General features: G+C 37.0%; 1 protein-coding gene across 7 annotated transcripts in view; it reads left to right on the forward strand.

Moving 5' to 3' along the window:
• Fndc3a (fibronectin type III domain containing 3A) overlaps positions 1-16,921 on the forward strand; it is a 100,274-nt gene that overhangs the window by 40,238 nt on the left and 43,115 nt on the right. For 4 of the 7 annotated variants that reach the window (XM_090342150.1, XM_090342149.1, XM_090342151.1 and 1 more), the window contains 2 exons: positions 7,590-7,666; positions 15,595-15,832. In XM_090342150.1, the coding sequence (XP_090198276.1) occupies positions 7,590-7,666; positions 15,595-15,832 (315 nt within the window). Of the gene's footprint in view, positions 1-3,630; positions 3,724-7,589; positions 7,667-15,594; positions 15,833-16,921 lie in introns of those variants that run through there. The other 3 variants (XM_090342154.1, XM_090342155.1, XM_090342153.1) reach the window with 2 other exon arrangements.

The following is a 16,921-nucleotide window of genomic DNA, read 5'->3' on the forward strand; positions in this document are numbered from 1 at the left end:
TGGACTACACGAGTGCATATTTGTAAGTACATTTGTAAAATGCTTGGCACAAAATTGAGTATATAAGCAATGTCACCCAAGAAAAATTGTAGCGCTTGTCCTGACAATTGTATCTGAAAAATTAACAGTTTAAGAAATGTTAATGTGGACTGGGAGTTTGGCCTACTGGTAGAGTGCTTGCCTAGCAAGTTCAATTCCTTGGTACAACATACATAGAAGAAGCCAGAAGTAGTGCTGTGGCTCAAGTGGTAGAGCCTTAACCTTGAAAAAGCCCAAGGACAGGGCCCTAAGCTCAAGCCTCAGGATTGGCCAAAAGAAATGTTAATGTTAGTTAATATGTTAAAATATTATGAAGAAACCTAAGCAATTGCTATGCTGTTTAGAGAACTTCTTGAAAAGTGTTTGAAACAATATTATGGCATTGAAAATCAGTTACATTTTAAATTTACTTTTGCCATAATTAAGAATGAGAAAGTGCAAAATACGTTCACCATCAACATGTTCTATAAACTGTATTGTTCTCAATCTTCTGTTTATTCCTATAGAAAATTCTTATCTTAGCTGGCTCAGTGGCTCATGCCTATAATCCTAGCTACTCAGGAAGCTGACATCTGAGGATCAAGGTTCAAAGAAGTGGGCCTGGTTCAAGGGTAAGGTGGTAGCCTTGAGCAGAAGAGCTCAGGAACAATGCCAAGGCCAAGTTCAAGCCTCATGACCTCCCCCCTACCCCCCCAAAAAAAGAAAAAAAAATTCTTATCTTGGGACCAAGAGCATAGCCTAGTGGTAGAGTGCTTGCCTAGCATGCAGGAAGCCCTGGGTTTGATTCCTTGATACCCCATACACAGAAAAAGACGGAAGTAGCCCTGTTGCTCAAGTGGCAGAGTGCTAGCCTTGAGCAACATGTGTCCAAGGACAGTGTCCAGGCCCTGAGTTCAAGGCCTAGGACTGGCAATAAAGGAGGAAGGAGGGAAGGAGGGATGGGAAGGGGAAGTAGAAGGGGACAGGGAAGGGGAAGGAGAAGGGGAAAGGAAAAAGAAAGAGAAAATTCTTAGCTTCCCAGGATTAATTGGCATCAGTTTATTCAGATCCATTGTTCCAGGTTGTCCCTTGCCAGTCTTTTCATCTTTGAACATGCCTATACTTCTAAAATTGTGCTTTATCATTAGATGACCTGCCTTTGCCTCACTTTGTGCCCTTGCCATGTTATTTAACTGATCTCTGCTTCAGTGTCCCTGCCTATAAATAATGTCTGTTTTAACTGTGAAGACTAAGTTAACATGGCAGAACATTCAACTGATATTTGGCACATGGTCTGCATTGTATTATTTTTTAAGATATATAGTTGATTAGGCATGTGGGTAAAATGATAGAGCACCTAACACGGCCCCCCAAATTAAAGTGTATGGTGATCACATATTCCCTTCCAATATATCCAATTTGTTTACTTGAAATAGGGAAGGCAGGAGGAAAGATAAGATGATTGGGAGTGGAGGAAGAGGGAAGAAAAGTGGGAGAAAAACATGGGAAGGGGGCTCAATATTCAAGAAACAATGTACCCATCTGACTAATGTAACTGTAACCCCTCTATATATCAGCTGGAAAATAAAATACAATTTAATTTAAAAAAAAAAAACCACTGGGCCAGGAGTTTGGCCTAGTGGTAGAGTGCCTGCCTAGCATGCACAAAGACCCGGGTTCAACTCCTCGGTACCACATACTTAGGAAAAAGCCGGAAGTGGTGCCGAGGCTAAAGAGGTAGAGCTCTAGCCTTCAGAAATTCCAAGGACAGAGCTCAGTCTCTGAGCTCAAGCCCAAGACTGGCAAACAAACAAACAAACAAACAAAAAGCCAAACCACTTTTGGGCCAGAAGTGTGGCCTATTGGTAGAGTGCTCGCCTAGCATGCACGAAGCCCTGGGTTCAATTCCTCGGTACTACATACACAGAAAAAGCCAGAAGTGGTGCTGTGGCACAAGTGGTAGAGTACTAGCCTTGAGAAAGCCCAAGGACAGTGTCCAGGCCCCGACTTAAAGGCCCGGAACTTGCCAAAAAAAAAAAAAAAAGAAAAGAAATCACTTTATTTTAGCATTATGACTCAAATTTGATTCAGAATTGGGAAAATAAGATAAATGCACTTAGTATTGACCATAAATATTCTTTGTAATTTTGATGAAGTTGTAAGACATAATGATGGGATAATAATTGTCTTCTGTTTAGAAAAAAAAAATTTATTGTTGGGAATGGAGTTTCACCTAGTGGTAGAGTGCTTGCCTAGCATACACGAAGGCCCAGGTTGGATTCCTTGGTACCATATACGTAGAAAAAAGCTAGAAATAGTGCCGTGGCTCAACCGGTAAAGCTCTAGCCTTGAGAAAGCCCAAAGGCAGTGCTCAGGCCCCGAGCTCAAGCCCCAAGACTGGCAAAAAAATTTTTTTTGTCGGTTGTGGGACTTGAACTCTGGGCCTGGGTGTTGACCCTGAGCTCTTCAGCTCAAGGCTATCCCTTTACCCCTTGAACCACAGCACCACTTCTAGTTTTCTGGTGGTCACTTGGAGATAAGAGTCTTATGGACTTTAGTGCTCAGGCTGGCTTTGAACCACAATCCTCAGATCTCAACCTCCTGAATAGCTATGATTATAGGCGTGAGCCTATTTGTGTTAGCTGCTAATAAATTTTCTCTGCACTTAAGCGGTACCAGAAAGTAATGAACAGCTTTCTCAAAGTTCTTCTCTCTACTGAATTTTTGTCTCCTTCCTACTCTTACTTATTTTGGATAAACAACTGAACACAATTCTGAGCCTATCTTTTCCCATTGCTTGGATATTTGAGAATGTCATCCACTAGCATTTTAATGTTCACTTTGTTTTTAAGTCAGAAAAAAAATAACAAAGCCGCAATAAAAGTAATAGTGTTAGTCAAGCACAGCAACCCACACCTGTAATAATTAGCTCTTTACCAGACAAAGCAAGATGAAGTCCAGTGTGGGTTACACAGGACCCCCCCCTCTCTCTTTCTCTCTCTCTCTCCTCTCTCTCTCTCTCTCTCTCTCTCTCTCTCTCTCTCTCTCTCTCTCTCTCTCTCTCTCTCTCTCTCTCTCTCTCACACACACACACACAGCAGAACCCACATGAAACAAAACCTTGAGGAACATATGTCAAGTCATATTCCATGTACAATTCGTTGTGAATTGTGGAAATTTGTAAGGTTTGAGCATGGACAAAGGAATAAGCATTCGCATTTCAGACCAAATCATTTAAATTAATATGTTTATTCAATACTTTCAAAGTGAAAATTAGCCTAAGAATTTGTGAATAAATTAGAATACAGTAAGTGCATCACTGGTGTTATTACTGCCAGAAGTGAATAGATAGATAGATAGATAGATAGATAGATAGATAGATAGATAGATAGATAGATAGATAGATGAGCCTTTAAATTGGCTCATAAAAAAATGTCTGAGAGACGGTCACGTTCTGAACAGCAGCAGCAGCAGCAGCAGAAATCATGTAGTGTTTTCTGAGTCTGACACGAAGCAGGAGCCTTTGGGCTTGGCTTTCCCCAGCTCACTGTGGGTCACGTGGCGGCGGTCACGTGACTCGGCCCAAGGCTCTTCCTCTTTGCAAAAGCGAAACTGTCCTCCAATTAAAGCTGTTAACGTGTACTACGCTGTTTCCTTGTTGGATTTTTCTTGCTCGCCGCTGCTACTGTAAAAACAAAATGAGTGGTAAGCTTTGCTGTTTTTGAACATTTGCTTTTATTTCAAAACCTTTTAGAGCGCATTGTATTTAAACCCATGCCGCGTGTGTTTAATAGATGCCAAATATAACTGTAAAAATATTTTAATTGTTGCTGTGTAGTTATAAAAAGACTCTTTGTAGAATTAGACTGATTTTATGTGACACAGAATATCCTATTCTAAAGGCTTTACTTTATTCGGTATTCTTTTTAAGACGATCTGAAAATTGGCATCAGATTACTTGGAAGCCATTGTGAAAGCTTGCTTCTAAACAGAACGTGTATCACGTCAGCAGCCCCGTTGCATTCTGAATTTAAACGATTGGACAAGGGGTAATTTTCATTTAAAAAATTAAATATGGATGTGTAAAGAACAATTTAAACTACATGAAACGTTTCAAGTACTGTCACTGACGGCACTCTGTAAGAACTGGGGTGGGGAATGTCTCAAATATAAGGCATAATTATTTTTCTTTTCTGTGGGTTTTTAAAATAGGAAATACACCATTAAAATAGTGAATTGCTCAAAGGTTAGACTGTGGAGGAGTTGTTAGGTGTGTCCACAATTGTTAAGGTGCCTCTCTTCTTCTGCCAGGTGTACATTTAATAGTATAAACTTAATAGATACAGCTTCCTTGAGACTTTCCCTTACTGAATAAAAATTTAAGCCAGTTTGTAATCTTTTAAAAAGTATTGTTGAAACAATTGAGGTAATCAAACATTTGCTTGTATAAACACAAATAACAGAAACGATATTATAAACATGGTATTCCTGAACCTCAGTACTTGTACTTGCTGATTTATGCATTACAGGGTTTATATGCTCAATGTTGGATTTATCTATTGTAAATATTATTCTAACCGTGTACCATTTCTAGCTCTTTAGAAATTTTAGGTAGAATGAAGTGAAAGTAAGTTAAAGTCAAATTTTGTGTTACTAAATAAACTTTTAGCAGAGTGAATTAAAAGTCAAGTTGTGGGGGTGCCTGGTGCGAAGGTTGGAGTTCAGAGGCCAGCCTGGGCTAAACAGAGACCCTGTCACAAAAAAAAAAAAGCAAAAAATCTAATATAGTAACTACATGGTGTGATAGTCATACATTTAGTAAAAGGAGGGCAATCCAAAAATAGTATGTAGTTTCACAATAATAATGAATGTAATCAACAACAGCTAATTACTATGATGTCTAAATAAATACAAAAACAAGACTTGACATAGCAGTAAACTTGACAACATATGAAGGGGCCCACAACCCTTTTGTACATAGGTGAAAAGATTAACAAATATTTTCTTTATTAATCCTATAATTTTTTCAGTAAGTTCTCATTTTATAAATAATACCTAAGCCAGCTGTTAGGATTTACAAGGTTAGTTTACTAAACTTAGGTTAACTTACTTCATTTAGGTACATTAGCTAACAGGACTCTGTTGGTCTTAATTTAGTTTATCTTGGGCTTAGAATGTAGAAGTTAAAAGGTATACTCTGGGCTGGAAATGTGGCTTAAGTGCTAGAGGACCTAGAATGCCAGCTGTGAATGAAAAATCTAAGGCCCCAGTTTAAGCCACAGTACCAGCAGTGTGTGTGTGTGTGTTGAATGAAGCCTTTCTTTACAGAGATATAAAGCAGATCACAGGTGTTATTTATTAACAAAACATAATATTATGCTTAAACTTGGGAGAATTCTATTCTTTTATTGTCAGGGTATAGAGGAGCTACAGTTACATTTGTCAGGTAGTGGGTGTATTCTTGCACATTGATACCCTTCTTATATAAGAAAATTCTATTCTTGCATTACTTAGTTTTTCAAGGAAATAGAAACAAAGCCATCCTTAATTTCTCATAAAGAGATTGGAATATATTCTTAAGCATCAAATCACCATTGCAAATAATATATAATATTTTATTGTTTATGTAGGAGAAATGTATCCTTACTAGTTCTACCTCTAGGACAAGCTTAACTTCTCTGTGCCTCAGCTTCCATGTCTGGAAAATGGGATGTGATAATGGTAATATTAACCAAACAAAGTTATTATGAAAAGAAAAAGTCCATAAAAGACCTGTTAGTATTAACATTACATAATTAAGGTAATGTTCTAAACAATTATATGTATTTAATGGAATTGTTTTGGATGGGAATTGTATTTTGTTGAAAAGTTATTTTTATAGCCAGATATTATACAGGGTGACTTAGTTTACATTCGCTCTCCTTCTCCCTCCTTACTTTCTCTTACCTGATTCAGTCTTTTTTTCCCTTCTCCAGCCCTTCTACTTTCTTATCTCCCCACTTCCTTCCCTTTCTTCCCCACTTGTCCTGCCCTCCTCTCCTAGCCTCCTCTTTCCTCCTCCTTTTTTTTGCCTCCTCCCTATCCCTCTCCTTTCTCCTCTTTCTTCTCTTTGCCTCTCCCCTTTTCTCCTCTTTTTCCTTCTCCCTCTCCTCTTTCCTCTCTTTCATTGCCAATGTTTAGTATTTCCCCTCTTTCACTCCCCCCCCCTTTTTTTTTTTACATATTTTGTATTCTCTTTCCCAGCTTACTTCTCCCTTCTCTCTTCCCCTCCCCCATCACTACTGACTTGCCCAGCCCCCATCCCTCCCTCTTCCCTAGTATGGCTGGAAACTGGCTTTCCTGTATCCTCCATGCTCTTTATTGTTTTTTCTGAAATATATGTGTAAAGTTGCCAGTGGTAATACTCATTTGCATATCAAATTCTGTATAAAAAGAGATCTTTCCCCCATTACATTCTATATCTGACTCTGGCCCTTTATTTACTTAGAAATAGTAATTTCCTTGAAAAGCTTTTCTCAGTGATTAAAAACGTGGGTGAGGGGATAGTCTACAGTTACAGGAAGAAAAGATTTCAAGTAAGATACTTTTCTAAAAAAGTTACATAAAGCAAGTAAGATTTTAGTTCCTAGAAAGAATAAAACACCTTTTGCAAGTGCTTATTTTTATTTCTAGAAAGATGAAAAGAGAAGGTAAACAAGATATATTTGGAAAGCATGACATTATAAACAGGAAAGGAAATAGAGGATGGATAAGAGAAGCTGAAGTATAGTTTTTAGAACTTTCCAATGTAAGAAGGTGTGTGTGTGTGTGTGTGTTTTAATGTACTCTAACCTTGTTTTTTAAGCATCCAGGGACATGACTTAAAACATTACTCAGGAGTCTGTTAATCCTAACAAAGCCCATTACAAGTATCTCAATGTTTCTTGCTCTACCTGTCCCTTATCTTTTGAAACTTTTGTCTTTTGCATTTATTTATTTATTTATTTATTTATTTATTTATTTATTTATTTATTTTTGCCAGTCCTGGGCTTGAGCTCAGGATCTGAGCACTGTTCTTGGACTTTCTCAAGGCTAGAGCTCTACCACTTGAGCCTCAGCACCACTTCCGGCTTTTTTTTTTCTATGTATGTAGTACTGAGGAATTGAACCTGAGTCTTTGTGCATGCTAGGCAAGCACTCTACCACTAGGCCAAACTCCCAAGCCCATTTCTATTGATTTTTATATGCAAAGTTCAGTTTGATTTTCCTGGGTCAATGTTTGTAACTTGCATAATTGTAAGTCACTTGAGATGTGATTCCAGATCATATGAATACTAAATAAGAACTTTAAACCTCATATTTTAAAAAGCTCCCTGAGTGACTTATTATCCTGCAGCTTTAAGAAACCTCATTTTAATTATCTGGCTACTTTACAGGGAAAATGTTCTTAACAAGGCAAACATCAGTTCCTTGTTGGAATTTGTCTAGTCAATATAGTCCTGAGTGTTCATCATGGATACAATGCTCAAGTTGTTAACTTCAGCTTGCTAGACAATCACAGATTTAATACATCATTTTTATGATCCATTCAGGTCCTGCTCAGGTTCCAATGATGTCCCCAAATGGTTCTGTGCCTCCTATCTATGTGCCTCCTGGATATGCCCCACAGGTACGTTTCTTGTGTTATTCTTTACATATATATGTTTAAATATATGTACATATGTATGGACACAAAATAGTGATAATATTGTTCTTTAATTTTAATTCTGATTTAAAAAGTTCATTTAAGTGCTGAACTTTACTCAGTGTATGATCTTCCATAAGTATTTTAGCATATTTGAAAAGGAAGAAAAATTGTATTTGCGCCACTTGTCATTCGGTTCTGGCTTTTAGCACTGATTACAAAAAGAGAGTGTGTTCTAAAGTTCTGTGATTAAGTTATGTGTCTAATGTAAATAATATCTTAGGTTGCTAAGGTGCAATTTAACTTTTTAAAATTGATCCTTTGGCCTAAAAGGAAGCCAGGACAATGCTTCCATTCTTTTTTTTTTTTTTTTTTTTTTTTTTTTTTGCCAGTCCTGGGCTTGAGCTCAGGACCTGAGCACTATCCTTGGACTTTCTCAAGGCTAGAGCTCTACCACTTGAGCCTCAGCACCACTTCTGGCTTTTTTCTATGTATGTGGTACCGAGGAATCGAACCCAGGTCTTCATGCATGCTAGGCAAGCACTTTAACCACTAGGCCAAACTCCCGGCCCAATGCTTCCATTCTTATTCATACACTATCTCTCAGATACTGACAATAATTGTATGGCATATTGGGGTAAATAGAAGATAACTTGTTTTTGTTTTGTGGCCCAAAGCTGGCTCAAACTCACAATACATGTAATAGAAGAGGAATGGACCCACAACCAGAAGGGCCAGGGTGATCAATACCTTTGCATCCCCTTTACTCTTCTCATGTGTTGACAAGCTATCCCTTAAAGAATAGAATATAGAGTGTAGAATATAAAGAATAATATAGCTGCTGAGAACTTGTAATCTTAACTACTCAGCAGGCTGAATTAGGAGAATTATGATTTGATATGCCAGCTTAGGTAGAAAAATCCTCAAGCCTCCATCCTCAGGTGACCAGCAAAATGCCAGACCAGAGACATGGTTCAAGTGGTAGAGAACCACAGAACCATCACAGAGAAAGAGAAAGAGAGAGAGAGAATGAGATATAGTTGGATTACATACACAGGCAAGCTGAATTAAACTAAATCTGCAGGTTTTCAGTATCTTCCACTACTGAGTTTGTGTATAGTCCTGCACTCCCCTACCTAGTACTGAATTTATACCTAAATTTTCTTGAGGCCATCTCTTTTTTATTCCATTTATGCCAGGGAGGTAATAGATTCTTTGCTTGTTCTTTGAAGTGCATCAGTGTATGAACGAGGGGGTAAAGGATATTTTCTGTAGGAAAAGTGAAAGTCAGCAAAGATTTGCAGTCAGAAAAACTGGATCTGTGTCAGCCGCTGTGCAAATCAGCTTCCTTGACTCTGTCAGTCTCTCATGGTAAGATGAGAAGATAGCACTTGAGGGGATAAGAAAGCACCTAGTAATCTTTTTACAAGTATAGCTTCTGCTCACTATCTCTACTTTTGCTTAACACACTGGTATCTTAATTTATTAAAGTCTGCATTTAGCTCATTCCCCTACTGAAACTGCTCCTTGTTGTATACCAGATTGCATTTTTTCTAGCCTCATTCCTTCTGACCTCTAAAAATTAGACACCACTGGTGTGATTTATCCTTGATTTTCCTCACTTAATTCCTTAATTTTAATGTCTATTTTTTCATTTTTCTCTGTTACTCCATTTTAGAACTTTGTTCACTTAAAGACCTTTCTCTAGCATATTTCACTTAAACATTTATTAAGTAGTACAGTATACCATGTTCTATACAAAGTGTTAGTGACATAAAATGATTAAGGCAAATTATTTCAACAATTTGGAATTCTGATGTTCTGTCATCTTATATCTTTTCTTTTTTTTAATCATTTCTTTTTACTTTATACAGTCATGAATTCTGTAAGGTTTCCCTGAGCCTTTCTTGGTGCTGTTTTTATTCTCTCCTGGCATTTTATACATCTCTCAACTTACCACAGTTTACTAATTAGTTCTTTTAGGAAAATTGTGACTTTTTACAGTTCTGTGTTTAGCACTCAACATTATTCCACAAATAAATTTGGGATACTCCTGAATGTTTAGGATCTATCTGTGAATAAAAGATACAAAGACTTAACCTCTCTAAAAGTAATGTTCTTGTGAAGACACGCAAACAAAAAGTATAACCAGTGGCTAATTAACATACCAGATCGTGAATAACATGGGGGCAGGGCAGAGCTGGCTAGAATTAAAATAAGATAGTAAAAACAAGCCCCTTTGGAGAGGTCATATTTGAACTAAGCCTTAAAGGACAGGTTAACCATGTATTTGTCTGGGGTAAAAGGGATTCTAGGAATAGAAACTGCCACTGCAAATGTCCAAAATTGAGGGCATGTTTCTGTATGGAAACATCAGGAAAGCCAATGTGGCTTGACTATATTGGAGTTGTCAAGACAGTAATAGTATAGTAGTGCATGAAGACAGAGAGTTAACTCTGATAGATTATATAGGATTCTAGTCATTTTTTATCCTCAGTGCCAAATACAGTATCTGTCCATATAGTAGGTACTTGACAAATATTTATAAATTAATCAGTTATCCATCCAGGTCAAACTTTAAACTGAAAGTAACTAAAATAACTTATTCATAGCACTTATTTGATTTCTTTCACTCCTTTGTCTATAAACAGCCTGTAGTTGTCTTATCCTGTAAAAGTGTAGATTTCTTCACATTTAAGGCTTTACATAGTTCTGTCCTGATTTTCCTTTGTCCCTGTTCTCTTGCTACTTTCAGTCATATATCCGTTTTTCTGTGTTCACTTGGTATTTTCCTTTATCTGATGTTATTAAAACTTATATTGTCCCAAGAGGTTTATCTTTGTGATTGTTGTTCTCAATGTACTATGTGCAGTTATTTCTGTTCTCATGTGGTTACTGTATCTGACTTTGTTACCTGGTGTATTGTATTATACGTTTATTTGTTTATTTGAAATTGGGAAGGGAAGGGGGGCAAACAAGATGATTGGCAGGGGGTGGAGGAGGGAAAGGGGGACAAAAACATGAGGTGTACCAATGCTCGAGAAGTAATGAACCTACTACCTGATCCCTCTATACATTACCCCAACAATAAAAAAAGAAAAAAAAAACATTATTTCATTTGTGCTTTTTAAAATGTGTATATTCTTGAGACTCTAGATTATAACTTATTTATACAACTCATTTGTAATATATACTAGTGAATTATATAATTGTGTATATGTTTTTCTTTGGCGGGGGAAGGTGAGATTTTTGTTTTAGTTTTTGTTTGGGGGTGTTTTTTTATATTAGCACAGGAAATTTAGGGTCCTTGAGGATAATAGCTACTTTTTTTAAATTTTTGCATTCTTATGGCACTTAAGTAATAAGTGCCCTAGAATTAGTTGTGAACTAAGTTAACAAAGTTTAATAGTAATCTTACTAAAAGGCTAATGTGAAACTTGTGCGCTTAGTATTATTGATCTTAATTTAAGATCAGGTAGGAAATTTATAATTTTCAAGCTCATAGGATAAATCCAAAGACAAAAATTCTCATAATTATTTAAAGAATTTAAAGACTGGCCACTGATGGCTGTCTCCCACCTTTAAACTTAGCTGCTCAGGAAATGGCAATCCAGCTGATATGGCAAGCCCAAAAGGTATAGAAAAAAGCAGGGGAAACTACATTACTCAATAATAATTGTTCACTAATGCAAATAACCCAAATACTCTCTTTGTAAATATTTTACCGTACTTTCCAGTAGCCTTTTTTTCTGATTCTAAGATTATAAACATTAAGCATTTTTACTTAACATCATTACCCTGTACCACTAAACCTATTTCAATAATTGTATTAGTATACTTCTGTTTATTAATTTATATTTTGTGACTATTTTGGCTCTTTCCAATGTTTTTGTAATTTCAAAGGTTCACTGAATATTTGTACCTAACTTATTACTTTTTCTTATTTTCCTTAGGATAAATTTTTAAAAATGGATTTGAAGTTTTAAAAGCCCTGGATATATACATTAATATCCATTCCAATCTAGTTTATATTAATTTCATTCCAAATAAATGTGTGACAGCAACATCCTTCCCAACATTACTAAAATATATAGATGATTATACAGTACTTCTTTTTTACTTTATGATAGAAGTTTTCAAAATTATACAAAACCCTTTACCCATGACCCAGCTTCAAAAATTATCAACAGATTGTTAGTGTTATTTTACCACATAAACCTCCTTTTTTATTTTTATTTTTTTTTTTACTTTTTTTTTTTTTTTGCCAGTCCTGTGCTTGAGCTCAGGGCCTGAGCACTGTCCTTGGACTTTCTCAAGGCTAGAGCTCTACCACTTGAGCCTCAGCACCACTTCCGGCTTTTTTCTATGTATGTGGTACCGAGGAATCGAACCCAGGTCTTCATGCATGCTAGGCAAGCACTTTAACCACTAGGCCAAACTCCTGGCCCCAAACCTCCTTTTTTATATTACTGGAATATTTTTAGAACAATTTCTAAGTAACGTTACCTTTTCTACTAACCAGCAGTCTCATTTGTTATATTCTAGCTGTATATTTACTCAATTATTGCAGATTATTTAGAGAACATACTTTGTAGTCTGTAAACTGGGGGTCATACTCTTATAGTTAAGCTCCATGGTCATTATTGGTTTTTGGCTCTCCCCCCCACCTCCCCCATACTAAGACTTGCACTCAGGTCTATATTCTTCACTTTGCATTTTCAGTTGCATCAGGCATTCTGCCACTTGAGCCATACCTTACATTCTGAATTTACTTGTTAGTTGGAGCTAAGGCTCTGGAGGACTTGTCTGTTCTGGGTAGCTTCAAACCACAGTCTCAGATCTTGGCCTGCTAAGTAGCTAGGATTATAGGCCTGTGCCACTAGTGCCCAGCTGCCCTTTCTTATTTTAAGCATTATAAGTTTTATTACCACTTAAATGAAAAACAGAGGTTATGAAAGATGATGGACATAAAGCTTAGAGACAGAAATGTGTGACAGCTATACAAGTGGTGGTTCACACCTGTAATCCTAGCTACTCATGAGGCTGAGATTTGGAGAATTTTGGTTAGAATCCATTTTGGTCTGAGAAGACCGTAAAACTCCATCTCCAGTTAACCAACAAAATCCAGACTGGAAGTGTAGCTCAGACACCAGCAGTGAACTAGAATGGTGAGCAAGGCCTTGAATTCAAGGAACTGTCAAAAATACTAACTTCCTTAAGAATATCACAGCTTGACTTACGTAACACCTGACTTATGTAACTAACTCCTCTGTACATTAATTTAAAAAATTTAATAGCTAAATAAAAATAAAAAGAAGGCCATGAGTGTGGCCTAGAGGTAGAGTGCTTGCCTATAGCATTCATGAAGACTGGGGCTCAATTCCAGGGTACCACATACATAGAAAAAGCCACAAGTATTGCTGTGGCTCAAGTGGTAGAGCACTAGCCTGATAAGTGCTCAGGCCCTAGTTCAAGCCCCAGGACTGGCAAAAAATAAGTACAAATTTAAAAAATAAAAAGAATATGGCATTGCAAGAAACTTAACACTTGGTAATTTAATGATGAAGTTAATGACACCAAAAAAGAAAAAAAAGAGAAAAGTTTTGAAAGTACCTGACTTAGACTCCTGAAAGGCCATGACAAAAGTTCTCCTAAGTCTTTCTTCACTTTTTTTCTTTGTTGGGGTTATGGAATATGGGTTGTTATGGGAATGAGAGGGCATCTAACAGTGAAGAGATTGTAGACCTCACAATGTGGAGAAAGTCATCCTGAGGATAACTTTCAGATTATCTCTTTGAGCTGTGCTTGTTACTCACTTTGCCTTATGTCAACTCCCAGTAGTGAGGTCAGTATATTTTTCAAAGATTTTACAGCCAATCTGATCTCTTCTCCTGGGAGAAGAGAAAGAAAACTTAAGAAATTCAATTTGGATGAAGAAGTATTAAAGAACTAGAGGAAAAGGGAGTCATTCATTTCCTCATAATGTATATGTGGGTGTAGCTGGATATATAACAAATATATGTTGAATGATTAAAAATAGTTGTATTGATTAAGAGCATAAAGTTGGAGTAGAAGTAAGTTGCTGAAAGAGAAGGAGAAGCAAAGAGCTGAGAGGTCATAAAACCATAATATTTGATGGTGTTAACGTTGGAAATAGAACAACATTCTAGTAGAATTAACAGATCATATTCATTAAGCAAAACTTTTTGGAGTGTCTGCTGTGAACCAGGTACTGTTCCAGGTACTCAGTAAGCAAAATCATACAGTAATCATGAAACATACTGTTAGGGCAGAGTTATATACAATATAATCAGATAATAAACACAACCTCATTTTTGGGGGCAATTCTGAATTCTTCCCATTTTCAATAAAGGAAACAAAGCTAATAGGGCTACTTAGAAATTAGGTGGCACCTGTGTTTAGAAAATCAGACCATTCAGGAATATAATTATCTGTGTTTCAATTTTTATTAAGAGAGACTACAAAGATTTTTTCCCCCTTCTCAACCTTATTTTATGTTAATCATTACCATCAAGGAATTTCTCATCTATTTAAAATTTGATGTTAAAATGTTTGGCTAGAGCTGGGAGTTTGGCCTAGTGGTAGAGTGCTTGCCTAGCATGCACGAAGACCAGGGTTCGATTCCTCGGTGCCACATATATAGAAAAAAACTGGTAGAGCGCTAACCTTGAGGAAAGCCCAAAGACAGCACTCAGGCTCTGAGTTCAAGCCCCAGGACTGGCCAAAAAAAAAAAAAAAAAAAGTTTGGCTATTTCTTAGCCCCTAGGCCTGATGACAATAGTTTTGAGGTGTCTGGTCTCTAAAGTTATTGGCTGCTCAAATCATTGGTTGGAGTGGTAAAGTTCTGTGTTATTTCAGCCTCAGTCTTGCTTTTTTTTTGTTCTTTTTTTTAAATTTATTTTTCTCCATTCATTGTGGATTTTAGGGAGAGAAAGGGGTATTGTGATAAAATATACATAGCAAAAAATTATCATCTTAAACTTTTTTTTTTCTGTTTTGGTCAGTCATGGGGCTTGAACTCTGGGACTGGCTGCTTTCCCTGAGCTCTTCAGCTCGTGGCTAACACTCTACTCCCTAAGCCACAGTGCCACTTCTGGTTTTCTAGTGGTTAATTGGAGATAAGAGTCTCATGGACTTTAGTGCCTGGGCTGGCTTTGAACTGTGATCCTCAGATCTCAGGCTTCTGAGATCTGATTATAGGTGTGAGCCACCGCGCCCAGCATCTTAACCATTTTTTAAGTACATGATTCAGCAGCCTGAATACATTCACTGTGCTATATCACTATCACAGCTATCTATCCGCAGAATTCTTCAAATTGCTGTGAACCTGTTAAAGTGACTTTCTCCTTCTCTCTTAGTTTATCCTTGTATTTTAAATGTTCATTCTCAGCAGATAGATGATTTTAACTTTTTTTTGTAGTCAAATGAAATCCTCCTTGTGCTATGAAACACAATTGAGGACATGTGGAGTCTATGCCCACAGAGCAGAATAGAATCTGAAGTCACATTGCTTGAGTTCAAATACTGGTTCCTGCATAATACCAGTGCGACCCAGGGCAAGTTATTCAGCATCTCTGTGCTGCTTCTATTTCCCAATCTAAAACATGGAAATGAAAACAGGACTTACCTGCAATAATGTTATAAGGTTTCAATAGTTAATATATTGATTTGCCCTTGAAAAACTTAGAAGTTACAGAGTAAGACGTACGGATTTGAAAAATTCACAAACACTACAGTGTTATATATATCAAACAAATGGATCAGACTGACTCGTCTGTAGCTAGTGTATTTAATGTTATTTCTGTGTTCATGTTGAAGATTTTGATATTTTCTGATGGTGTATAATTTCTACTGTAATGTTTGAGATTTTCAACCTGATATTTATTTTCTAGGTTATTGAAGACAATGGTGTTCGAAGAGTTGTTGTAGTTCCTCAGGCACCAGAGTTTCACCCTGGTGGTCACACAGTCATCCATCGTTCCCCACATCCTCCCCTGCCTGGTTTCATTCCTGTTCCAACCATGATGCCCCCTCCACCACGCCATATGTACTCACCAGTGACTGGAGCTGGAGACATAGCGACACAGTATATGCCACAGTATCAGTCTTCACAAGTATATGGAGATGTAGGTAAGGCATACAAAACTGCTCCTACTTATTGAGTTTAGATATTCCTTGCTGTCTGCATGTCATATAAAAGAAATAATGTGTGGTAATAACCACAGTTGCTTCCTGTTGCTTAAGCACTATTTTTTGTGTTTCATCCTCATGCTAAATTAAGTCAAAAGTAAATGGAAAATTAAAGGAAGGAAGTAAATGTGTACCATGCAACAGTATTTAGTGGGGTCATGCTGTACATTTAAGCTCTGAAGAAATTTTCAACCAAGAATAACTAAGCTGAATTTAAACCCTGAAGGCTGAAATATCACTATACCAAGTTGCCAAGTTTTGTGATCAGTTGAAAGAAACCAGAATGAGCCACCTAGCACACAAAATAATAATTTTATCCTTTCCCATAGCTATAAGCACTATGTATATACTGACAGTCTCAAACTTACATCTTCAACCAAAATCTCTCAAAACTAAATTTTTTTAAAAGGGTCTCAATAATTGTGCCCAGGTTGGCTTTGCACCAGCCAGTTCAAACATCCAATTCCTCAGTAATTTGGTTTATAGGTGTGCATACCACCACCAATTCCAGACCAATATTTCTGTCTTTTGTTTTCCCTTTCTCTCATGGAACTATTGTATTTTCTTTTTATCATTTCCTTTTTAGCTTTTGTTGTGATATTTCCACATGTGCATGTGATATGCTTTGGTCAAATTCACTCCATTACTCTTTACTGTTCACCTCTTTTTTTTTTTTTTTTGCCAGTCCTGGGCTTAATCAGGTCCTGAGCACTTGAGCACTGTCCTTGTACTTTCTCAATGCTAGCACTGTAGCACTTGAGCCTCAGCATCACTTTCGGCTTTTTTTCTATGTATGTGGGACCAAGGAATCAAACCCAGGTCTTCATGCATGCCAGGCAAGCACTCTACAACTAGGCCAAACTCCCAGCCCATCTGTAAACAATTTTTAATAAGTTCATTATTTTGTACATGTATATGAAGTACTTCAATAATTTTCACATCCCTCTTTACACTCTGCTTTTTTTTCTCCCATCCTTTCTAGCTCCCACTCTGAAACAGAATTCCCATATTACTGATATACCCCTATGT

The sequence above is a fragment of the Megascapheus bottae genome, chromosome 11, assembly GCF_031878675.1.
Source record: "Megascapheus bottae isolate mThoBot1 chromosome 11, mThoBot2.hap1, whole genome shotgun sequence".
In the NCBI taxonomy this organism is placed as follows: domain Eukaryota; kingdom Metazoa; phylum Chordata; class Mammalia; order Rodentia; family Geomyidae; genus Megascapheus; species Megascapheus bottae.